Source organism: Passer domesticus, chromosome 3 (genome assembly GCF_036417665.1).
Source record: "Passer domesticus isolate bPasDom1 chromosome 3, bPasDom1.hap1, whole genome shotgun sequence".
Lineage (NCBI taxonomy): Eukaryota > Metazoa > Chordata > Aves > Passeriformes > Passeridae > Passer > Passer domesticus.
The window spans coordinates 3,013,919-3,040,657 of record NC_087476.1 but is presented as its reverse complement, the minus strand read 5'-3'; the positions used below and the strand labels follow the sequence as shown (position 1 = coordinate 3,040,657).

The 26,739-nt window shown below is 44.0% G+C and overlaps 1 protein-coding gene across 1 annotated transcript in view; it reads right to left on the bottom strand.

The window, feature by feature from the left end:
• Positions 1 to 26,739, bottom strand: part of MSRA (methionine sulfoxide reductase A) — a 231,499-nt gene that overhangs the window by 56,932 nt on the left and 147,828 nt on the right. The window contains exon 5 of the mRNA XM_064411568.1: positions 23,317 to 23,423. Within this exon, the coding sequence (XP_064267638.1) occupies positions 23,317 to 23,423 (107 nt within the window). The remainder of the gene's footprint in view (positions 1 to 23,316; positions 23,424 to 26,739) is intronic.

The following is a 26,739-nucleotide window of genomic DNA, read 5'->3' as shown; positions in this document are numbered from 1 at the left end:
GCTGTGCCTGGGCTGGACAACTTCTGGTGAATAAATTGTTCCAATATCCAACCTAAACCTCCCCCAGCACAATCTGGGGCCATTTCTCCTCATTCTGTCCCTTGTTGCCTGGAAGAAGAAAGTGAGAAATTCCCCTTAAGCCTCCTTTTCTCCAGCCCTCAGCTCCCTCAGCTGCTCCTCACCAGACTTGTGTTCCCACACCATCATAAGATGCAACTCCTTAAAAAAAAAAAAAAAGAGGAAACCTCTGGAAACTTGTCAGAGGCTCTGCATGTTGATGTAAATATTTCAGCTGCAGTATACAAGCCCTTCAGGTGTGCAACTCCAGCTCCACAGGAGTATTCCCACACAGCATATGGATTGTCTTGATGGCATTTTACCTCTCTAACTACAAATTTTCCCAACTAATCCCATCTCCATTGCACACTGGCGATAAATTATGAGTTATTAAAGAGCGAAGTACCAATCTAACACCAGAATCAAGGGTATTCCCAATGGTTAGCTGATAAAAAATGGAGAGAGGAAAACCAGAAGGTGTGAGAGGCCATTGTTGTCTCCTAAGGCATGGAAGAACTATCCAAGGGAAACACCCATCAAGGTCCCATTCATCACTAGGTGCTGGAGGAAATCCCAAGCTTTGCTTCCTGCTCTTTGTGCTGCCTCAATTTTCTTCTCTTCCACGGTTCCCCACTAAAATCCAAGGAATATTTGCTGCCTGCCTTTAAGGGATCAGCTGCCATCAGGGGATTGCACCATGCCAGGGCAGGAGATCCCATCTCACCAGGATCATCCAGGAATCAGTGCTGTGGTGCAATCTCACATCCAGCACAAACAGGGCAGGATGCACAAATCCTGTTTCTCCAAGGATCTCTGTTCTCTCTTACACACACACACAAATCAAATAATTCTAAAACTTGCCTTAATGTGAAGCAAAAGCAAGCATGGAAACCTTGATAGCCTTAATATTTTCTAAGAAACAGAATTTGTTTTCTCACTTGCCCCACACAAAGTCTACAAAGTATAATAGAAATGCTGGAAAGAAATCTGCTTTAATCAACCAAGGGAGGAAAAATTCAATTTAGAACGGAATATTGTGGCTTCACCATTCCAATAAGTCCTACTGATATGCACTGTGATGCAGTGAAGCTACAACCTGGACAAATTCTCTGTTTGAAATTCTTTCATTCAGGCTCCTCTAAAGACTCAAATGGCTCTAGGAAGTACTTCTTTACCTCATTTATCTCTCCTCCAATACAAACTTTCTGATGTACAAGTTGTTCACTCTCCCCATCCTTTGCAACTGGGTGGAGTGGAATGGATATGGAACCTGAGAGGCCTTTAGGGAGCAGGGACAATCTCTCACCTGCAACAGAACAGAGTGATAGGACAAGTTCAAACTAAAAGAGGAGAGATTTAGATGGGATACTGGGAAGGAATCCTTCCCTGTGAGGGTGGGCAGGCCCTGGCACAGGGTGCCCAGAGAAGCTGTGGCTGCCCCTGGATCCCTGAAAGTGTCTAAGGCCAGGATGAACAGGGCTTGGAGGAACCTGGGATAGTGGGATGTGTTCCTGCCCATGGCAGGGGGTGGAATGAGAGGGTCTTTAAGGTCCTTTTCAACCCAAATAATTCCATGATTGTATAAAGTTACCAACATCTCCTACACACTGATTTCAGCTCCTTGCAGAGCAGGATTGCTGTGCAGTGCTGGGCTGGGGTCTCTGCCATCAGGAAAACTCAGCACATGTTTCTAAGGCAGATTTCCCCCCTCACCTTCTCATTCTTTTCTTACCCCACTTTTAAACACAAGCTGAGGCAAAAAATTATATTTTAGCCTATGCCCATGCACCATTAAAAATAGGCATGCAGCACTTCCCATGCATAATTCATTCTTCCTGTATTTCCAGTCAAGACGTCTTCACTTTGCAAGTGCAAAGTGACAATTCTTGCAGATTTGGGAAATAATCCTTTACATCTGTTACAAGCTAGCAGACACCATTTGGCAAGTGTTAAAAAATACCATATAGGACCAGGACTGCGGTGTCTGTGTTTGGTTATGAGCACTCATGGTCTAAAGCCTGTAGGAAAAAAAAAAAAAAAAAAAAGATGGCTTGAATGTTCTTTCCTTCTAGCAGATATATTCCAGTTTTCCAGCCATTTATCTCTCTTTGTGTGTTATATTCTCCTTATTCCTTACTCTCTTATGTGTCAGAGAATCTCCTGAGTTGGAAGGGGATGATCCACAAGGATGATCATCCAAATCCTGGCTCTGCACAGAACACCCCCAAGGATCCCATCATGTGCCTGACAGCATCATTTCACTGGGTTTCCTTGTTTCGCAAATTTTGGGTTGGATTTTTATTAAATTTTTAAGTCTTTAATGCTGACCCTTCAGCCACTTTTATTATGCCAGACCCAGAAGAATCTTCGGGCTCTCATGCCCTGTTCACGCAGCCCGACTCCCGTGCGCCTCTCCCCATCTCCATTCCCCCTCTCTCTGCCTTTCCCACCAGCCCACGCTTTTCCATCAGCCCAGCCAGTCTCTACCCCTGCCTTCACTTCCCCATCTCCCTAATTTAGCTCTGCTTTTAAGTCTCATTAGCCCTGCCTCAAAGCGTGAGGAGCAGCGCTGTCACAACAAAAGGAGGGAGCGCTCGCAGCCCCGCTCCGGCAGGGCGAGGAGCATCTCCCTGCATACTAATGCTGCTTTAATAAGGCTGCCCCAACACCCCGAGCCTCTGCAGGCTCGGGAGGAGCTGGGAATGCGATCTGCGTGCGCAGGGGGAGTTGAGATGATGGGTGAATGCACATTTCAGCCGAGTTTGCCATCGCAGTCGCATCCCCCTGGCCCCTACTCTTCTCCCCGCGTCTCATTTGGGTGTTTTCTCCTACTCTAACATCACCCTTTTCTCCCCGCACTTAAGTTGTCTCCATTTGCATTCCAGTCCTCTGCTGGAAGCAGTAATAGGAGCGGTGCCATCCGCACAGCTAAGTAAAGCAATATATATTTAATTAAAATGATGCTGACGCGGCAGCCGGGCTCACGCTCCGCCTCTGCTGCCGGCAAAGTCGGGTCAGCAAAAACGTCCCCGATGCTCCGGGGACCCGATCCCACCACCTCATCTGAAACTGCAAAGCTCCTTGAGCATCCTCTGAGGTTCCCCCTCGGAAAGAGCTCGGGACTTGCAAGCGATGCCTCGGGCATGGCTGGAGGGAGCCCGGGACCGACAGAGCCTCGGCTGCGCTGCCCAAGGAGGAATTGGCTTTTATTGGTGTCGTGCTGGCAGAACAGCTGGGAAAAACACACACCCAGAGCCACAGCCTGGCAGGTTCTAAGCAGTCACATCTAATCGCGGAATCACAGGATGGCTTTGGGTTGAAAGGGATGGTAAAGATCGTCTGGTTCTAACTCTCTGCCATGGGCAGGGACACCTCCCACTAGAGAAGGTGTGAAGGGGGAGGAAAAGTTCTAAGCTTACTTCAAGTTTCAGAGGTGAAACTCTAAAATATCTGGGTTTTTTTAAACAAGGGAAGGGAAAAAAAACACTCTCAAACTGTCCTTTTTCAGGTTGAATTTGGGGAACTTGAGACCCGCTGGATGAAGCATATTGATTTTTCCATTTGTGGTTTTGATGGGAATTTAATTGCAAAGCGCTGTAAACGGGGGTTTGAAATTTGTCTGCAGTGTGTTCCGCAGGAAAAATGTGAAAAAAGGGGTTAAAAAACCCCCAAACGCTTAAGGATTTTTTTCTCTTATCTCCCATCTCCCAGAGTTTGAAATCCCAAGCACTTTACTCACTGCTTGTAGAGAAACACCATATTTTGTCAGTGCAGCTCATCATGAAAGTTTCTGACAATTAATTTTTCATCGAAAGTTGCTGACAATTAATTTTTCATCTTTTATTTTCCTCCTTTTTATGTAATTGGAAATGGTCAGAAGGATTTACATCAGCAACACTTCAATAAACTGAAAAAGGAGGTAACATCCCAGCCCTCTCCTTTAGGGTTGATTTGCTTAATGTGAAACATCGTGGCAAACAAAATCCAACACTTCTGAAGTTGTTCCACAAACCCATCATGGGTTCAAATATCCTTTATTGTTTCTAGATCAAAAAATGCCAAGGAAAAGCCTGGAAAAGGAAGGAGTGACAGGGTGGCATGCCACATGGAGGGATCTTTTTAACAGCAAACAGGAAAGAGTGACACATCCCACAGATTTCCTCTACTTGTTTTTTAGAGAAAAATACCTGCACAAAGCTTTGGAGGTGTCACTGTATGAACTTGCCAGTGTGTGAAATGAGCTTTTAATTTAGTTCTGGCCTGGAATGTGAGGTTTTTTTCCCAAACTTCTCCCGCTAGTTGCAGTCCTTGACACAGCAAGGCTCACAAAGGGAATGCGTTCTCCCAGAATTGAAACCCAGGTTCAGTTCAGACCTGAGCTAAGGGATGACACAGCTGCCTCTTCATTTAGTGGCAATTCCATGTGTTTTGCTTTCTCACCTGGAAGTGTTTCCAGTTTGGGATGGTAGTTAAATGTTCCCTTTATCTGCAAAGCCTCAGACAAAACTGGATGTGTTTCTGCCTTTCCCTGGTAATAGAATCATGGAATCATGGAATGGTTTGGGATGGAAAGCACCCTGAGGATCACCTCATTCCACCTCCTGCCATGGGCAGGAACACCTTCCACTGTCCCAGGTTGCTCCAAGCCCCATCCAACCTGGCCTTGGACACTTCCAGGGATCCGGGGACAGCCACAGCTTCTCTGGGAAAACATTCCAGTGCTTCGCCACCTTTGTCTTCACCAGGAGATTTCATCTTTCAGCTTCCCAATGCCCAGGAGGAAAGGGTTGTTCTGTGACAGATTTGAGGAGGATCTCAAGAAAATGAGGATATTTTCATCTGACAGTGACACCCTCTTTTCTCAACTTTCCAGAAAGCTCCTGGCAAACTTCTCCATGGAAATAATATTTATTAAACAGGTCTATCAGTGGGATGCAGCATTTTTTCCTCTCTCTGAGCTGTGCATAAAATAATATCATGTCCCTCACAGCCTAATGGGGGCGCATAGAAATGGAACTGCATTATCAGTGCAGTGTGAGGATGACAAAGCCATCACATGGCAGGCAGTCCCAGGATGATAGTATCTGTCCCACATTGTATTATTTTGGGAATAATAAATATTATATGTAGGAAAACACGACGCCAAAAGAAGCTTGGTCATCCCACAGAGCTTATGACAAATGGCAATTCCAGCTCTATAATCAAGGCAATAATTAACCTCATAGGTTAAAAAAAATCAAAGTGCATTTGCAATCCACTTCTCCACATCAGGGATATGCTGGAATATTCAGCAGTGTTTTAAAACACTCTGATAACCTGAATTAAATATGGTTCCTGACAGGAAAGCTCTACTCCTGCAGCAGACACCATGGACCACCAACATCTAGGATTTACTTGATATCTTTTGGAAAAATGGAGCCTGAAATTTGAAAACAAGATCTGTTCAAAAGACCTAAACTCACTTTTGCATCCATACACAGACTATCTACCATTTTACTCCATGAATCACAGCTCTTTTTATTCTATTTATTCAATACCTGAAAAGGCTAATTTCAGTCTTTTAGCTGCTTGTGATCTGTATTCCCTCTGAATTCAGTGATGGAAATAAATTCTACATCTGTCATTTGTGGGTAAACTGGTTGGACTTTCTGTTTATGTTAATGTTTATAATTTCCAGTAACATTTTTAAGCTAGAAATTGTAAAATTAATTTAAAAAATAAATCGGATGTATGTGAGTTTGCATCAAATATGACCTGCTGGAGAGAGTCCAGAGGAGGCCTCAGAGATCCTCCAAGGGCTGGAGCCCCTCTGATCTGGAGACAGGCTGGGAGAGCTGGGAATATCCAGCCTGGAGAAGGGAAGGCTCCAGGGAGACCTTGGAGTTCTCCCTGGCCACAGAATTTGCTGATTTCCTGTAGATCAAATCTTTTCAGTCCATGTGACTTTGCAATTTGTGATGTTGACCAAACAGCTGGGAATAGTGAGACAGTGGGACACACAAAACATAGGGCACAGGAAATTGAGTATTGATCAACTGGCTCTCCCAATTAATCTATAAATTCATAATGGCTGGGCACAGGATGCAGTACAATGGTTTAATGTAGTCACAGCTTTTTTTTTGTATGGGGAAAAATTCAGGAGAAATGAGTTCATAAAATAGTAGCACTCTGTAGTGATGGGGCCACAAGTCTGGAAAACCTCCTCCCATGATGTCCAGTTGAGTTTCCTGCCACTGGAATCTCACATCCATCCTTTCATGAACTTTGCATGCCCTATTGCATAAATTGTCAGATTTCTCACCTCTTCTATTCTGTTTGGGCAGCTGCTCCTGAGCCCTGCTGCTCTAATGATTATAAAACAACTGATTTCCAATCCTAAACATAAAGATGGGCAATTTATATCCACCTGGATTTGTGCTACCATCATTCTTCACCCTGAACAGATTTTTCCACTCTTCCTGATATTTATTTTTACTATTTCTAAAAGAAAAATTATCTTTCCTTGCTCAGCTTGTTTGCTAGGTAACAAATTACAGTTATTTTGTGCTCAATACTTCCATGTTCCCTGATCACCCCATTCATCCGTTCTACAGAAAATAATTTGGCCAACAGATCCCAGATTTACCCAGTGTCACCCCGTACCTCACAGTGTCACCCAGGTCACAAAATCACAAAGTGGTTTGAGTTGGAATGGACCTTAAAAGTTCATCTGGTCCAACTCCCCTGCCAAGGGTAGGGAACCTTCCACTGGACCATCCAATGGTCCTTGCCTGCTTGGATAATTGAGAATCTCCAACCACCAGGGGAATTTATGGATTTTTTTCCAAACATTCCATCAATTTTCTCAGCAGGCATGATGACATCCATCTGCATAAGGTGGGTATTGTAGGAGTATTCCTTGATTTCATCGCAGTTCAAGGAACCAGTGTAAGTCCTCCTCATTCCCAGAAGTAATTCCGTGGAATGACTTCACTCATCCTGGAAAACTGAGAGTGCTGAGTCATCCATCAGTCCCTGTGCTCCAGAAGAGCAGCTGGGCTCATGTCCAAGCAGCCAGACACTGCTGCTCCGAAGGGCCTGGTCCTGCTGGAACTGCCCCTTGGGAAATATTCCCTTGCCACCCTCAGACCTCTCCTGGGCTTTGGAGCTCCTAAGGCTAAAACATGTCAGTGACCATTCCAAGAGCTGAGGAGTGTGCTCAGGGCAGGGCAGCACCTGAGCCCAGGCCAGGCCAAGCTTAGCACACCTGGGCCCATAACAGAGAATAAATAAACCCAGCCCAAATTTGGGTCCAATAGCTGTAGCTCTCTCCATGACCCAGTTCTGGATGACTCTTCGGCAAAGAGATCTGCTGCTAAACTGGAAATCAGATTCAGATGCTCAAGTTCAGATTTTCTTTGATGTCCATCCACTGTCCCAGAAGCTCACAGGACTTCTCCAGATCCTTTCACCCTACACAGCCCCACAGGAATGGCACAGATACCCTGAAGAGTCACACATTGCACAAAGTGCAATGATTCCTCTACCAATTTTTCCTCTACCATTCCCTACAGAATTTCCAAGCCATCAGACATTTGTGTTCAAGTTTTAGAAACTGGAGTAGCTTATCCAGGGATCAGCCAGGCCAGAGCACAGGCACATCCTGGGCAGTTGTAGAGGAAAAAGGTTTGGGAATTCTACGTCAAGGCCTCAATAACCCAACCCAAAGAGGGAAGATGGCAGGAGAAAGAAGAATGTGAACAGCCATGGAGAAAGAAAAAAAGCCTGCAGAAAGGTGAGGGCCGTGATGGAGCTGCTGGAGAAACTCCAAAGGAGGCCATGGAGCAGCTCCAAGGGCTGGAGCCCCTCTGCGCTGGAGCCAGGCTGGGAGAACTGGGAATGTTCACCTGGAGAAGAAAAGGATCCAGGGAGAGCTCAGAGCCCCTTCCAGGGCCTAAAGGGGCTCCAGGAGAGCTGGAGAGGGACTGGGGACAAGGGATGGAGAGACAGGACAAGGGGGAATGGCTTCCATTTCCAGAGAGCAGGGATGGATGAAAGGAATTCTTGGCTGTGAGGGTGGTGAGGCCCTGGCACAGGGTGCCCAGAGAAGCTGTGGCTGCCCCTGGATCCCTGGAAGTGTCCAAGGCCAGGCTGGACAGGGCTTGGATCAACCTGGGATGGTAGAAAGTGTCCCTGATCATGGCAGGGTGTGGAATGGGATGGGCTTTAATGTTCCTTCCAATCAAAACCATTCCATGATTCTAAGATAATTAGCAACAATTAAGACTTGACTAAAAGGGTAACACTGGACTTTTTCCACTCCATGCAGGGTTACAAAACCACACTAGAAACAAAACTTGCTGACCATGATATACTTTGTGCTTTTTTGCTCAGAGATTGAATTATTTCATTTTTCTCTTTTCTAGCATAGGCAAATTCCAAAAGGACAAGCTGAAATGGAAAAACACTCCGTGTCTTTTTTTTTTTTTTTTCTTTTTTGCAGGCTGCATTTTTCCATTGACCCAGCAGCATTAATAAACATTGCAGAGCTTTCTGAGGGGAAGATTTCCCATCCCCTCTGTGCTCTACCTCATTACCTTTTCATTTTGTTTTGTTTGCTTCTTCCTGTCAGGATAAACACGAGGCACTGTCAGGCAAACAGCAGGTCGGGGGATGACATTTTTTAATGTTCACAGAACAACCTGACCTCCTGCTCACAGCCACTAAAAGGGAAAAAAGGAAACCCCCTGTTTTAAGTCCTAAATGCTAACGAGGTTCTCTATTTGATTTGTTTCTCCTTCCCAGAAACACTAATTTCAAATTAGCAAAATGTTGAATTTGGTGAGACTTCGTATAATAAAACGTCCCAGTAACAAAAAAGGAAGCCAGCAGTGGTTTGGTGCCAGTAACTAAATCCATTTTAATGGGCTATTTTAATTAAACAAATTAAATTAATGATGGCCTCTGCACAGTGATGAATTACACTATTTAAGAGATCATTGCTACGTGCTAATCCCTTTTTTAATCTTATCTTCTAACATTGATCCACGCATAGACACACAAGTCATAAACTAAGCTCAAGAAAGAAAAACAAACAATGGCTGCAAAAGGACCAAATAATGGAAAATGTGGGATGATCTTAATTAAAAAAAAAAAAAAGTTTTCAGTTGAGGTTATGGCAATTAATTATTTACCATTATGGGAAAATGGAAACCAGGTGGAATCTACAGTGCCCTCCATGAGGGGTTCAGGTTGGATATCAGGAGGAATTTCATCACGGAAAGGGTTGGTAAACACTGGCAGGGGCTGCCCAGGGAGCCATCCTGGAGGTGTCCAGGAAAGGTCTGGATGTGGCACTCAGTGCTCTGGGCTGGGTGACAAACTGGGGTCAGGCACAGCTTGGACTCAATGGCCTTGAAGGTCTTTCCCACCCTCAATGATTCTGTGAGGAGGAGAACCCAGATAATTTTATCATCTTTTAAGGAGATCTGACTTTATTTTTTGGCTATGTTTAGAAGGTAAGGGTAGGATTTAAAGATTGGAATTGGTGACATTGGAGGTTATTTCTGACCTAAATGATTCTGCGTGTGATTTACCTGATGTGACACCTTGAGGGATTCAAGTCAGAGCTGAGCCAGTCTAGGCTGTGAAGCCTTTCTGATCACAGGCAAAAAGGGGGGGAAAAAAGGAGAAAAAAGGTGTTTATAAGGACTGCAAATGACAAATAGAAATGGAATGTCCTTAAGGATGGCTGGGATTTCCATGCAACTGGAAGAGGGTCCATAAAACACATGGGAACATGAGCAAGATTGAGGGTAAAACAGGGAGACAAGCAGCACCTTAAAGTTGGGAAACAACCATAAATACTAGGGATCATAGTAAAGGCTCTTCTTGTGCTGTAGCCTTCCATAAAAAAATCCAGTTTGCCATAGTTTTCCATTTAAAAAGTCCCATTTGGGCTGTTTTAGAGCTGCAGCAGGGCTCCACAGACACCAGACTCCAATTTATTTTAGAGGATTTATCATGTCATTGACAACTACTGAGGCTGAGGGGATATGAGGTCTGGCTTGCTGATAAAGATTCCAGGAAAGATTATATGGGATTAAATGGGAATAAGTGACAAAATGGAATGAAAAAAAAAAAGAAAAGAAAAAAGATGCAAGGTGCAAACACAGCTGGATAATAAAATCATACTAAGTACATCAGGAATGCTGAAGATGTAAAATATTCTTCACAGAAGATGAAACACTTGGCTTTAGAATCCTGGAATTCCAAGGATTACAGGAAATGGAATGAAAACCGCTTTTCAATGAAAACAAATAAAAGAAGCATGGACCTGAAAAGAACCTGTTCATCTGCCACAGAGAGAGCTCTTCAGAGTTTAGTACATTTAGTACATCCAGTACTAAATTCCCCTCACCCAGGCAGGACTGTCTGTCTGGAGATATGTCAGAGCTCAGGGTCATCCATGTGCCCACACACCAAACATGGGCACAGGAGGCATCTCTGACACCCCTGACAACCTGTCCTCTCCCAGGTGTGATTTTTAGGGTCCCTTCCAACCCAAACCACTGCATGATTTCATGATTTATCAAGTTTATATTAATTTGCAGATCCCAGCTCCCACTGACTTCATCTCCCATGGAAAAACTGCTCTAAAATAGATTTATCTTTGCAATGGTGTGGCATAATGACATTATGGAATCACAGAATCATTAAGGGTGGAAAAGCCCTCACAGATCACTGAGTCCAACCATTCCCAGCACTGCCAAGGCCACCACTGACCCATGTCCCCAAGTGCCACAACCACATGGCTTTTAAATCCCTCCAAGGGTGGGGACTCCCAGCACTGCCCTGGGCAGCTGTGCCAGGGCTGGACAACACTTTCCATGAAGGAATTGTTGCTAAAGTCCTTATTCTGATTCCAGTCTGTAAAGAATGTTTAAAATGAAGAAGTAGGCTCTGTATTTTAGTCAAGTCCCTTTTTGCTGAAGTTGAGAATCCTGGCTCAGAATCCTGGTGTTTGTTCCTGAGGGGACGGAGGAGTGAAGAAGCCCCAGACAATGTGGCAGGATGCTAATTCAGGCTTCCTAATGAATTCAGAGCCAGAACAAATCAAAGAAGGACTGCATTTAAAATAATTTAAAAATTTAAAAAAAAACCCACAGCTACAGGTGTAGATTGTGAACTGGCATTATCCTCCCTTGTTTAAAAAATGACATGGTAATTCTAATGACAAACTCTGTTATAAATAGACACTTAATTACAATATCTTAGGTCTGGCATCTGCATTTTCACCATCTTAAAGGCAGAAGCCAAGGAGGGTTCGCTGCAAACTGGAGACCTGAACAAGACAGAAGGAAATGTGAAGTTCAACCAAACCCAAAACCTGCTGCTCTTCACACCCTTCACTTCACTGCTGGCCTGCAGGTTCTTTCCCAGGACAAGGAAGGAAATTACCCTGGAATGTCCTGGCAGCTGCTTCCCATGGGAGCCCCTCTCCCAAAACATCCCTGCCCTCTGACTAAGGGACAGTGGACATCCTGCACCTGAATTCGGTCACTTTGAGCATTTTTTTCATCCTCTCCCTCCCAGTCCATGGGTCCAGTGGCTCCAGCAGCTACCATAGAAACCAAAGTGCTGCTCTGCAGCACAAGGAGCAGATGTCACACACGGAGCAGCAGCAGTGGGAATGTGGGGGGGGGGGGGGGGGTGGATGCAGGAGGAGGAGGTAAAGGAGGAGGGAAAGCAGCATCACACATTCAGAATGAAATGTTCCCACCAGAGGGAGTGAGTCATTCCTGAAGTAAAGTGCAAAGCTGCAGGATTTTTTTTTTCCCCTGCCGCTCTCAATGCACATCTGCAAACACGGACGTGCAAATCTCCACCCTTTGCTGGATGCGGGGGGAATAGAACAGCAAAGCATGAGGAGCAGGTGAGGGTACTCAATGCCTTTTTTGCCTCAGTCCTTAACAGTCAGACCAGTTGTTCTCCAGAGAGAAACAGGGAGCAGAATGAATCCCGTAATCCGAGGCTGCCATCAACCTGCTACACCTCTAAGGCCATGGGGTGGGATGGAATCCACCCAAAGATGCGGAGGGAGCTGCCAGGAGCACTCCCTGAGCCACATTCCATCATCTCCCAACATCCTGGCACAGCAGGGAGGTTCCAATCCACTGGAAGGCAGCAAATGTGACTCCCGTCACATCAGTGGACACAGCTCCATCGTTTGTGGATGGTGAATCCATCACACAGGACAACAGGAAATGGCCTCAAGCTGCACCAGGGGGTTTAAATTGGATATTAGGAATAATTTCTTCACCAAAAGTTGTCCAGCCTGGCACAGCTGCCCAGGGCAGTGGTGCAGTCCCCATTCCTGGAGGGAATTAAAGGCCTTGTGCATGTGGCACTTGGGGACAAGGGTCATTGGTGGCCTTGGCAGTGCTGGAGGGTGGCTGCACTTGATGATCTCTGAGGACTTTTCCAACCTAAGCAATCCCATGATTCCATGATTCTAAAAAATCCTGCTCTTGACTGTTGCAAACTGGCTGGACTTGATGATCTCTGATGACTTTCCCAACCTAAGCAATCCCATGAATCCATGATTCTAAAAATCCTGCTTTTGCCTCTTGCACAGGTGCTTGACTCCCTCGTGCTCTGCTCTCTAATGAACACTGTGATTTCCTCATGATGTAAATTAATGCCTGACCTATCCCAAGTATCTCAGACAGAATTATGCTGTCATTTCCAAAATGCCCTTTAGAGCTTTTTCCTTTCCTCTTTTTCCATGACAGTGCAGAAATACAACTTTGTATGAAGCCAACATATATTAAACAGGGATTTTACATCAAAAAGTCACTCAATTTTTAAGAGCAGCAAGCCATAATACATTATTATATACTATCCATTTGTAAATTGTTTGATAATTCAAAATAAAAAAAGAATAACAAGCACTCTGGAGTCGTGTTTGATTTTCTTTGATTTTACTGTTCAAAATTAACCTCATTGCCTCACGGGATGGAGGGACAGGACAAGGGGAATGGCTCCCAGTGGCAGAGGGCAGGGATGGATGGGATATTGGGAAGGAATTCCTGGCTGTGAGGGTGGGGAGCCCTGACACAGGGTGCCCAGAGAAGCTGTGGCTGCCCCTGGATTCCTGGAAGTGTCCAAGGCCAGGTTGGACAGGGCTTGGAGTAACTTGGAATACCTGGGAGTGTCCCTGCTCATGATCCTTAAGGTCCCTTTCAATCCAAACCAAAGATTCTATGATCAGTCACAAATAAATGGGAAGGAACAATTGCCAAACCCTCCTTCAGCTGGAGTGTGGGATGAATTCACAATGCATCACAGCTACAACAGCAGAAAATTATAAAAACCTGGTATCTACTTCTCCAAATCGTAAATATTTCAATGACAGTCCAACATCCACGAGTGTCCTCCCCAAAACTCACTTGGGAATGTTCATTTGGGAAATGCCCATCTCCTGCTTCCCACAGAAAAATATGCAGAGCACAGAATCCTCTTTTTGTCATCATTTATAAACCCCAGCAGGATAATTCTGCTGCATCTGATCCATGAAATGATGCCCCAGGAATCACACAAATATGGACAAATAACTGAAATTCCAGAAAACCTGATGGTTTGTGTGGCACAAAGAGAAGGGGAAAGCTCCTCATTCCCTGCCCTTGCAGAGGAGCTCGAGCCCACTAGAGGGCAATGAAAGAAATCAGGATTTCTCCAGCCCTGGAAAACCCCCTAATTTCACACTGAAGGTTTTTCCTGTGATAATAGATCACGGGATAATGGGGAAATATATTTCCTAGGATTGTTGGCACATAAAATAGCAGCCACGTACATATAACAGCAAGAAGGACCGGATGAAAAATCACCACCCAGGATATAATTAGCTGATTGAGATAAAAATAAAAAATATTACACAAAATAAAATGATGATGATGTTAAAAGTGCACATTTGTGTATGTGTGTGTGGAGAAGGGGGAGCGATGCTACAATCCCACACTGCAATTTTTCAACTCTTCTTTTTTTTTTCCATAGTTTTTCTTTGGGTGTTTTAATCTCCACAAAACTTCATGGTTTGGGCTGAAAGTTGTCATTGCTAGAGAAAACTGATTTTTCTAAATTTCTAAGACAACCACTCAGCCATTTGTCAGAAATACAACTGCATTTATTAAATATTTAATAAATAAAAATATGCCTTTAATTATTGTGTTTTCAATATTAAAAAAATCTAGATTATCTAGAAATATCTATAAAATATCTTTAAGGAGTGCAAAAATCTTTAAGTCTGGGTGTCCTTCAGCATGAAGCACTGGCCAGTAAAGCCAAATTTGCCTAATTTTTTAGCTATTTAAGGGAAATGTGGGTTTCACATAGTAAATAATTAATACTGAAATTTTTAGAGGAGCACTTCAAATGAGAAAATAAGACAACACAAACAATACTGGGTCAATTTGTTTAAGGATAAAAACAAAAACAAAACAAAACAAAAAACCCAAAAACTAAAAAAAAAAACCCCCCAAAAAAAGAAATAACATTCAAATGATAGGGAATATAATTAGTGCCAATCAATGTTTTTGTAGAAATCAGGTCAAATATAAACCCAACATCTGTCTTTGATGCTATTACAAGTTCAGCTGACGCAGGAAAATTTGTAGATCCAATGCAGTGAACATTTTGTGTTTGATTAAGTATAATAAAATTATTTTAATTAAAAAAGAAGTGCAAAAATAGTATTGAGATAGGAAGTGATAACTGGATTAAGATGGACTTTCACCAGGATTGTTGTGAATTCCAGTGATCAAGGCTTAGAAATAATTTTAAAATTAGTGCTGGTTCAACTGGGAGATCACATAAAGGTCAGAGTTACTGCCCTGGACCATTCAGATCATTGGAACGGAATTAAATCTCAAATTGCCTCCACAGCTTCCCTGAAAAAATCCAAAATTCCACCTTCACCCATTATCTGGATACAGCTCTTCCTCCTGCCCTTCTCCACCACCTCACAAAGGGTCTTGATGTGTAAAAGAGTTTTTTCTTCTGTGAACACCTTAAACACAACTCCTTTACAACTTGAAAGAGACCAGATTTAACCGAGCCAACTAAAAATAACCAAAGCACAGGAGAAAGGAGAAGCCACAATGGAAATACATTAACCCCAAAAATCCATAGGAGGCTGCTTGCTCGGGGAAAGGTCAGGATTAAATACTGGATTTAATGCTGGGGCTCGAAGCAGGGATTCACTGAAAGTGATTTTTCAGTCTTTGATGACTCTTCCTGCACAAAACTCCATGGCCCTGCCCTAGAAGGTATCTTGGGATGCTCTAGGCAGCAGGGAGAGGAAATATATTTTGTCCACTTTACGCTGGGTTGTTGGATGCACTTTTAGACCCAGCGAGTAATGACACTTAATAAGTGTCAGCTAGAAAAAATACAAGTTTGTCTTTGGCTGCAAGGATAAAAAAAAGGGAAGGTTTTTCAGAATAAACAGGTCTGAGGGGGAAAAAAGTGGGAAATCTGAGCACTGGAGAAAATGTGGAAGAAAAGGATGAGGAACAACATCAAATGACAGAAGATTCTTCCCTGTGAGGGTGGTGAGGACCTGGCACAGGGTGCCCAAAGAAGCTGTGGCTGCCCCTGGATCCCTGGAAGTGTCCAAGGCCAGGCTGGACAGGGCTTGGAGCAACCTGGGATAATGGAAGGTGTCCCTGCCCATGGCAGGGGGTGGTATGGGATGGGCTTTAAGGTCCCTTCCAACCCAAATTGTTCTGGGATTCTGTGATTCCATGATAAAACAAAAGGAAAAACCAGTCTACAAGAGATCTGTGGAAGTTAATAAAGGAGGAAAAAACTTGATGGAAGAAGATCAGGAGATCCAACCAGACATGACAGTGTTGTTGGCTAAAGCATCCTCTGATTTTTCCTTCCAGGAAGTATTTGACTTTTTTTCCTCAAAGCTGAGAGTTCTCTTTGATGCATATTTCATGTAGAAAATAATACACACAATACTGTGACAGTTCTTTGAGCAACAAAAATACTGAGAGGCACAAAACTCCAGGGCCAAATTTTTATCCCAATTGCATTACTAGAAATCCAAAGTAATTCCATGGATTCGAATGTTGCTGCTCTGGATTTGCAGCTTATGGATGATCTGCACCGGGTCCTCTGAGGGAATCTTGAGACTTATTTAAGCAAACTGTAACATCAGCTGGAAAACAACTTCAGCAGACATGAATTGTCAACACAATTGGCTATCAACCATCTGGTTATCAAATCATGGGGACCTGAGTGTTTGAGTGGACCCTCCTCTGTCCATATTCAGAGGCCTGAGCAGGATACTTTATAAATGTTGAGTATCTGTCATTTCCACATGAGAGCTCTGTGGAACTCAGAACTTCCTGAAGTGTCATCATGCTCAGATACATTTTTTTGCTTTGTATTTCAGAGTTGGGTAAACAGTGGGAAAGTGCTCCATGAGCATTCATTTGAATCCTGGCTCAGGCACACTTCTGTCCCTGAGAAAATGAGGTTTGAGGAGTGTTCTTGGATCCCACAGCTCAGCACTAGGGATAAACAAACTGTTTGGAGAGCAGAAGTAATGCTCCCATACTCATTAGAAATGTCACTTTAAAGAAGGCTTTTTCCTGTATTTTTTCAATTTGTATGGAAACCTCAAACCAGGCCAATCTCTCTCCCCCTCTCAGTCCATGCAGAGATTACCACTTCAAATCTTATCCTTCACCTGGACATGGATGGATCCAAAGGGCAGAGCAGAATTAAGACACAACATTTTCACATGTGATGATGCTGAACACATCTGGAGATGATTCCTCAGGTTTATTTCCTGGAAATTGTCCCTTAGGCCAGTTTCAAGGGCTGTGTTTAACCCAAAGAGAACAAGAACAGCACCAGCTAATGACCATCATGTTCCCTTTACTTTTTTCTATTTTATCCTGTCCTCCCCATAAATAATCTCTAAACTAAAGAGTCAAACTAAACTCCTAGAGAGCTTCCTGAAGAGAAGGAATTCCATCCTGTTCCTTGTAAATCCTGTGTTCATTTAAACCACAATTATTAAGGTCATCAACACATTTATGCACCTGACATTTAATGTGCTTGTAACACTTTCAGAATGCTGTAACATATTCATAATCAAGATCAAGAAATTCAAAAGCCTGGACTAGAGGCTCTTCAAAAGCATCCCAGATACCACTGAATTATGTTAGAGAACATTTCCAGGCTGATGGGAAGGAATTTAACCTCTGTGTTGGCTTCAGTGCACATTCCACTACTTTTCCTTGGCACTGGGATGACCCAGGACCCAGAAGAGAGCTGTGCCAAATTGGGGGCCAGGTCACACAGGGTAGGACCCCTCAAACAAGAGCTCAGCCCCTTAAATCTTCATTTTCTGAAGCAACGTGTGGATCTGCCCTGGAGATTGAGAATTTATCTGCCCAAGTACATGAAAATGGGATGTCTACACAAATCCAGCATGTTTTTACATTAATGGCAGGCTGAACAGGGCACGCCACACAAAGCAGGAAATGTTTTATTTACAACCCACTCTTGAAGTCAAATCCATTTGATATTTACATTAGTTTATTACAGGGCAATTTCTAGCATTAGTTTAAATGTCCAATATAAACTTCACATTCCCAATGCAATAAAGCAAACGGCTCCTTCAGTGACCCCCATGACCTCCCAGATGAAAAAATGATTGCAAACTACAAAGTCTGGTTTCATCCTGCTCTTCCTAGTTCTAAATCCAAATACAGGATCAGCTGTATTTGCAACAGTCAAAGGGCCAAATAAAATGCCTGGCCTTTATCAAGTGAAGACAATAAATGCAAAATTGAAAGATATATATATATATATATATAAAAATCTTGCCTTTCTCAGCATGAATAAAAATAAAAATGTGCTGCATTCCTGGGGAACAGGAAGAGTAGCAGGATGCTCTCAGTATGGGATGGTGGCACTTCTCTGCCTCTGGGAATGCCCATCCCTGGAAGTGTCCCAGGCCAGGTTGGACAGGGCTTGGAGCAACCTGGGATAGTGGAAGGTGTCCCTGCCCATGGCAGGGTGTGGAATGAAATGGGCTTTAAGGAAGCCACCACCTCCCTGGGAAGCCCCTTCCAACATCTAATCACCTTTTTCATAAATAAATTCTTCGTGATGTCCAAATTAAACCTCCCCTGGCACAACGTGAGGCTGTTCCTCTCCTCCTGTCCCTGTTCCCTGGGAGCAGAGCCTGACCCCCCTGGCTGTCCCCTCCTGTCAGGAGTTGTGCAGAGCCACAAGGTCCCCCCTGAGCCTCCTTTTGTCCGGGCTGAGCCCCTTTCCCAGCTCCCTCAGCCTCTCCTTGTTCTCCAGCCCCTTCCCCAGCTCTGTTCCCATCCCTGGACACACTCCAGCCCCTCAATGTCCCCAGCACTGGAGGTGCCCCAGCAGTGCCAGCACAGGGGACAGGCACTGCCCTGGTCCTGCTGCCACCCCAGAGCTGGCACAGCCCAGGTGCCTTTGGCCTCTTGCCCACCTGGGCACACCTGGCTCATGTCAGCAGCACCCCCAGGTCCTTTTCCAGCCCCTCTGCCCCAGCCTGGAGCTGCAGGGGGCTGTTGTCACCAAGTGTCATCATTCCCCAGCACTCCCTGTGCCCAGCCACCACCAGTTTTTAACCCAGCACAGAGGGAACCTGCCCAGGCTGCTGGATTTTCCAGGAATAAGCCATGGGAGAGGCTGTCAAAGGCTTTGCTGAAGTCCAGTACACACATCCACAAGTTCATCCTAAGTTCATGCCATTAATACTTTTATCTTGCTGCCACTGTCATCAAGAAATGGATTAGGATTAGTCTTGAGAGATTTCCCCAATGTGAGATGCCTGAGTTTTATCAGAGTGGCAAAGTCAAATTTTCTGCAGTTACAGGAACATGAAAAGAGTTCACGAGTGCTCGCACAAAACCTCCTCATCCATAGCCAAATGCAGCTTTCTCCGAGAGGGATGAACATACAAAGGGTATCTCTGCAGCACAGAAATGTGATTACAACCCAAAGAATGGCTCAGCTTATCAGATCAGCTTTGCTTGTCTCCACAAGAGCCACCACCATCAATCAGGAATCAAGTTGTTGCCATTCACAGCAGAGTGAAGCAGAGATAATTTGACACATAAAGCTCTGAATTAGACATAATTTGAAGAGGAGTAAGCAGGTGTTGTTTTTTTATTGACTATTGTATTGCTTTAATAAAAACAATCTCATTTTAAAAGAGATATTTAACTTCTCCCAGCCAAAAATCACATGAAAAACCATCTCCCAGGCAAAGCCTGTTCTGATTTCACACAGTATGTCAGATAAAACACAGATGAAGATTGTGAATTCCCACTGCCAGGCATTCCTTCATGGAATTAACCACTCAGAAGTGCAGATCCCAGAGGTCTGTAAACAGCCCTGCCTCCAGCTTTGACAAATACAATCCTGACCACTTCACCTTCTCGCAGGTTGCTGCTCCAAAGCTCATTGCTTTTGGAATGCTTTAGGAAACTCCAGCTTTTCAATCTCTTTCCCTAATACCAAATGTAAAGGTCTTGTTTTTCTGGATTATTCTCTTATTATTATTCTCTTACTATTATTCTCTTATTTTCTGGTCTTATTCTCTGGATTACATTTTTGCACCTGAGGGTTTTGCTGGTTTGTTCCCACATCATATCACAGAAAGCTGATGGAAGCTTCCCAGTGTCTGCTGAAGTGCTGTGCTGTATCTTCTGCTAATTCATTGTGTTCCTTTTTCATGGAATACATCCACCCAAAACCTCTGCTCTGGAGCCAGGCTGGGATAGCTGGGGGTGCTCTCCTGGAGAAGAGAAGGATCCAGGGAGATCTCAGAGCCCCTTCCCTTAAAGGGTTTCCAGCAGAGCTGGAGAGGGACTTGGGACAAGGGATGGAGGGACAGGACACAGGGAATGTCTGCCCACTGCCAGAGGGCAGGGATGGATGGGATATTGGGAAGGAATTCTTGGCTGTGAGGGTGGGGAGGCCCTGAGGTTTCCCAGAGAAGCTGTGGCTGCCCCTGGATCCCTGGAAGTGTCCAAGGCCAGGTTGGACAGGGCTTGGAGCAGCCTGGGACAGTGGAAGGTGTCCCTGCCCATGGCTCATAGATGATCTTGCAACCCAAACCCTTTTGTGATTCCATGAAGGGGAGGCAATCAGTGTATTCTTGGAGCCTCACAACCCAGTGCTAGTGCTTGGCAAAAAAAACTGCAAGGTCTAATTCTGAAAAAAAAAGAATGAATACAAACTTCTTCCCACCCTGATTTCATTCTCTGGATTACAATTGCCTCGATAATTCATTTGAAAACTAAACCCAGCTGAGCAACTGTCTTGAAAATTGAGTAACCTCAGGTTCACCTGTATTAAAAAAATCTCAGCTTCAGGCAAAGCTGCTCATTCACAGTGATTTCACCAAGGCCTGGCCCTCATTTGATGTTTTTCTGATTACAGTTCCACTGTGTCACCGTTTAGCAGCAGCACTATTGTAGCACAGTCTCTGTCACCAGGAGCAGACTCTGGCTCCTGCACTCAGCTCCCTTCAGTGCTCTACTGCCACTTCTCAGCTCTTAAAGCAGCTGCAGGAATCAGCAACAAGTTCCACAACTCAAAATAGATGTGACCTTGCAGGATACCTGGGCTCGGGGCACCCTGAGGGTTTCACTCACAGCCTGGTAATAAATCTGAATGTTGCCACTTAAAATTGAATCCCAGCATCATTGAGGTTGGAAAAGCACTCCAAGATCATCGAATCCAAGCATCCCTCAGCACTGCCAAGGTCACCACTGATCCATGTCCCCAAGTACCACATCCACACAGCTTTTAAACTCCTCCAGGAATGGGGAACCAACCACTGACCTGGGAAACCCATTCCAATGCCTGCTCACTCTTTCTGTGAAGAATTTTTCCCTAATATCCAATCTGGACCCCAACTTGGCAAAGCCTGAGGCCATTTCCCCTTGTCCTGTCCCTGTTCCCTGGGAGCACAGCCCGACACCCCTGGCTGTCCCCTCCTGTCAGGAGTTGTGCAGAGCCACAAGGTCCCCCCTGAGCCTCCTTTTCTCCAGGCTGAGCCCCTTTCCCAGCTCCCTCAGCCCATCCTGGTGCTCCAGCCCCTTCCCCAGCTCCATTCCCTTCCCTGAACACCAGGAGTCATGTAGGAGAAAAACCCCAAACCTCATCTGGCAAACCCACCATTTTCTGGTTGAAGGCCATTCTTAGGGCTCTTTCAGGCCCTCAGCTCAAACCACATCTAAGAGCACATGCACAATTATTCAGTGAACAAAAAAATAAACGACATTTTGATTTTATTTTTCTTCCTTTGCAGTGCCAAAAACCGCTGGAGTCACCCATGCACACTGCAGTTATTGTAATATTTGTTAGTCCTTCCTCCCTTGCTGCAGGCACCGCTGCTTATCACGGAAAAATTGTGCCATTCCCACATTTTTATCCATGATTATCTGGCATGTGTCACTGCCAGAAAAAGCTTGATATTTATTTTAAATTGCTGCAATAATAAGGAAAGTGGCTGTATTACATTTACATTAAAATAATGGAACGCACAGCATTTAATATGAAAAGGGATTCCTGAACAAATTGTTTGCTCAGTGTGTTTCCCACACAACCATTCCACTGCTCCTGTAATACCCCAGTAGATAATACTGGAGATATTGTTGTTAATAATACATGGGAAACACACATCCCTAAGGAATTTCAGTGCATATTTGCTGGGTTTCCTTAGCTGGCAACACCGTCCCTTCCTTCCCCCACTTCAGTGCAAAAACAAACTCTACATGTGCTCACTTACAGTTGTGCCTAATTATATAAATGTACTAATTACACACACTTTTCAAAGTAGGTAAATTTTAAATGGTGCCATTAAGGAAATCTATTTGATGATGGAAATTTCTGTAATATCATATTGCAATCTCACACATGGCAATTTTGCTCTCATGTCAGTATTTATTTAATGACAAATAACAGCAGAGGATAATAGAGTTGGGAAAGCAAATTAAAGCTGTAAGATTTGCAGGGTGATGTTGGTCAGCAGATGCTAAAATAAAGGAATAAAAGGAATTTGGAAAAGCAGTGGATCAGAGGTAAATAAGGAGTAAAAATAAGTTTTGAATTATAAATGTCTTCCAAAACCACCAGATAAACACCTGCAAGAGTGACTTACCCCCATCAGAAACAAATATTTTGTTTGAGCACTTCATTTACACACACGGTTATCAGATCTGGAAATCACTTACCTCCAGTCCTGAGCACCTCTTTGTACTCAAAATAATTTCAACTGCAAGTAGGAACCAGCCCTAGGAGCTCTTCCAGTCATACCCACACTGGTAAAAAATAATCTGCTGCCTTTTGGGACCTTCTGGCTGATGTAAAAAGAGCTTTTTGCTTTTAACATCAAATTTACACCAAAATTCCTGGTTCTTTAAGATAACATCAGTGAGGTGATTGTATAACTAAATACACTGATTGTCTTTTGGTACCACTTAAGTTTACTGCCCTGATGTCCTAAGTGAGTGGTTTTTTTCATATAAATTTGAGTAATTTAATATTTTTCTGCTGCAGAATCTGGATTCTGCAGAGCACTGGGCAGCACCACAGTGCAAAAACACTGCAGAATACTAATCCCTCTGCCTTTGGGAAGAGACAAATCCATCTTCCCCAGAAAATGGGAAAATTCTGTGTAAGAAAAGGAATTGGTTGATGTTCTCTCACAACAACTACTCTCAGTAAGTCACAAGCTGTCACACCTCAGCCAAGACATTTATGGAAAGGCTTGATTGAAGCATCTCATAAGCATCAGGAGGGTAATCCTGAGTTATCCAGCTTAGTTATTGATCAGCAGTGTTCAGGAACTCTTGGATCTGGGATTTTGGGTTCACCCTTCAGGGTTTGGGGTCCAGAGAAGCTTGAAGAGCTTTAAGTTCACAGATTTCTGTTCTGGTGAACGCACATTAAATAAATCGGTAGAAGACACTCAAAATATCTCTGCACAAGGAGCTATTTTTCTTTCTGCATGGTTATAAAATGACTCACACAGAAAAAATAATCCTAAAAGTTGGAATTTAAGGCAACTATGATGCAAGTTGGGCATTGGACTGAGCAGCACGGAGAGTGCAACACACAGGGAGTGATTCTGTGTTAATTGGTGGCATCTGTGACCTCGTGCTCACAGCTGAAGCAATTCCACCCCCTGCCCAGTGTTACCTTCTGATATTCTTCCTTGGATCTCAGGGCAGCTTCCATCTGCTCCTGGGAGAAGGTGTAGATGGCCGAGCGATACTGAGTGCCGACGTCGTTCCCCTGCCGCATCCCTGGGGGGACACAAGGCAGGGGGATCAGCTTCCCTCCCTCCCTGGGGGCTGGGAGGAATCCAAAACCCCCCCATTCCACAGAATCCCAGCTTGGGTTGGGTTGGGAGGGACCTTAAAGCTCATCTCATTCCAACCCCCTGCCATGGGACAGCTCCCAGTACATTCAGGATGTTATGTACAGCTGGATTAGCACAGTTTCTGCCATGCACACTCAGCAGGGAGCTTTAGGGAGTCCAAGTCTTTGGTTAAACAGCTCTGAAGGGATTCAATGCTGATATCTCCTTTTAAATGTCATGAAAATGAAATATGAGCATTTTAGGGTTTTGTTCCATCACACAATAGTCAAATACAGATGTCAAACCTAAAATAATTAATCTGCAGTCACTGTAATCATGGCACTCTTAAAAAAACTTCTTTTGAACCATGCAAATGGTTACCAAAAAAAATGCTGATTTTATCAAGTGCTTATAATCTTTTTTGTGCTGTGGAAATACAATTTAATGGGAGAAAGGCACAAAATACTTTTGGAGAAAAATAGTTATTTTTGGGACTGGCTGCCCAGAGAGCCTGTGGACTCCCCATCCCTGGAGGAGTTCAAAACCAGGCTGGATGGGCAATTTTGGCACCAGGATTTTGTGATATTTCTGCTGATATGTGTAACCCCTTCAAAAGACCTGATGTATGAAGTCGCTCATGCACAAATTTTCAAAATATGGGATGGATCCTTCCTGCAAAGCTACAAAACACTGGGCCAAAGCAGAGAGATGACAACTGTCCCCTCAAATGACCAGCCCAGATTTGGTTTGGCACTGCAATCCTGGGAAGCCACTGCTGCTTCCTATTCCCATTCCCATTCCCACTCCTATTCCCATTCCCATTCTCTCCAGCCAGCTTTGCTGTGGATCATTCCCTAACTGTGGATCATTCCCTAAACTCAATCAACAGCCTCAGAGCAGCTTTAGCACCAAGAATTCTCTGGACATGCGCTTCTGCAGCTGCATTGGCAGCTTTGTTATCACTGCCTTTCTCCCCTTCTTCCCAATTTTGTGTTCAAGAACCCAACTTTGTGCTTTGCTGGAATAAAATGTGTAAATTTTAAGTTTGTCTGGTGGTGTGGATGAACCTGGGGGAGTGAAAAAGTTGGAGTTTCTTAAGCAGAGTCCTCCCAAAAAGCTGCAATCCAAGACAAATTGTAAACCATCAGGGTTGGTGTTAGGATTGCCACCAGGCTGCAGAAGCCCCTCTGAGGGTTCCCATCAAGTGTCAGGATTGTGGAGATGAAATGGAAAAGGAAATGGATGTCCTGATACCCCCCTGGCAAAGGACAGAGGGTGGAGAAAGAGCCTGTGGTACTGGAGGGAAAAGATGCCATCAGCTCACTACTCCTCATTAAATCATAGATTTATCCCTCTTGAACTCCCCAGGGCAACAAAAAAATGATTTAAAGGGAAATACAATAAACAAACAAAAACTGCCTGAAATATTTATGAACAACAAGACACAAAAATATTTTAAAATATGTATAAGGTCAAAAATTCCATTCAATGGCCAACAGTTACATGAAAGAATCTGATTCCAAAACATCTTCTGGAGTTTTCTGATTATTTGGGTTATTTTTTAGCTGTTAAAATGTATTATTACAATAAAAACAACAACAATGTTCTTCATCAATACTTAATAGTGGCAAGTGCCACCAGAGGATATTTTGCTCATTCCTCTGGAAGTTCTTCCAGGGTGGCAGGGAGCTCTGGTAAAGCCAGTTTGGGATAAAATGAGGACAGTCCAGGAAAGCTTTAATTTTGCCAGAACATGTTAATGCTGATTGATGCTTGAGCTTAAGCATTAACATTCTGCAAATCTATTTATTGCTTAACAAACTGTTTAACAACCAACTAGGGAGGAGATTACAAAAATCTCTCTAAATGGAGGATCACTACAGAGGGTGCTGGTTTCCAGCATGAATTTAGGAGTGTAAGTTTGGTATGAGCTAGTGTGCACAGTGCTCTGAGTGAAAAAATCAGATTATTTAATATCTGCATGTGCCACCATGACATGGTATCAGGGAGCCAGTCAGCTTAATTAATTTAAAGAAGAGAAGGTTAAGAGGAGAACTGACTCTAAATTAAAAATATATTTCTAGAGAAAAAAAAAAAAAAAAAAAAAAAACCAGAGAAATGAGGTTTTCAGTCCTGCCAAAGTTGTTTAACTTGGAAGGGCAATGGAAAGCCAAAGTATCCAAAATCCAGGTGGGAAATACGACAACATCCAAACAACAAAGAGTTTTTATCTCTTGAACAATGCACCTAAAGCCACATTCCATTCCTGAGGGCTTCACTTTAAGGAAATACATTTTCGCAGAATCATAGAATCATGAAACAGTTTGAATTGGAAGGGACCCTAAAGATCACCCAGTGCCATCCCCTGCCATGTGCAAAACCTGCCAGTTTAGGGACAGTTTTTAGGGTAGCTCCAGGAGATCAATCCTTTCCTCAGAGATAATAGGGAAATCTGTCAGTAGGACCTGAACCTCCCTTTCATTCAGGACTGAGATGAAAAACGTGTTCCTTCTTGAAGTTGGAACATCTGAATTTCTTAAAGAAAGTTTCTTAACCCTGAGGAATCAGAGAATCCCTGAGGGTGGAAAAGGCCTCAGAGATCACCAAGTCCAACCATCCCCCAGCATTGCCAAGGTCCCCAAGTGCCACATCCACAGGGATTTTAAATTCCTCCAGGGATGGGAACACCACCACTGCCCTGGGCAGCTGTGCCAGGGCTGGACAATCCCTTCCATGAAGGAATTGTTCTCATGCAGATCTACTTTAGTAGATCTAGGGGGGCAAGAGCGAGACTAGAAAAGGCAAATCCTGTGTCCCTGACCAGGTGATCAGGAACACATTCAGCAGGAACAGGAACAAACAGACCTCTGAGGTAACAGCCTGGCACTCACTGGTGAGGCCTGAAACAAAGAAAATCAGCTGATGTGCTGGGAACAGCCAGAAATCCTCTTGTCAAAGAGTGCTTTGATAGAGAGGCTGGTTTTAGAATAGAGAGAAAAGCAGAGAATTTGCACTCTCTGGCAAAAGATAAAAATATGTGGGGTTTGGATATGGCTGTGTGGTGCCAAAGTGTGGAAAAGTCCAAAATCCAACAGCCCTAATCCTGTGTGGGCACTGGGCTGTCATTGTAAACTCTTGTCTCTGGGGAACCAGAGTAGATGAGGGCATCTGGAGCTCCAAATGTGTTCAGATGTTGGGCATGGATCATATTCAGGAATTTCCCTCTGGCTGACCAAAGCATCCCAGCAGAGCTCAGCCCT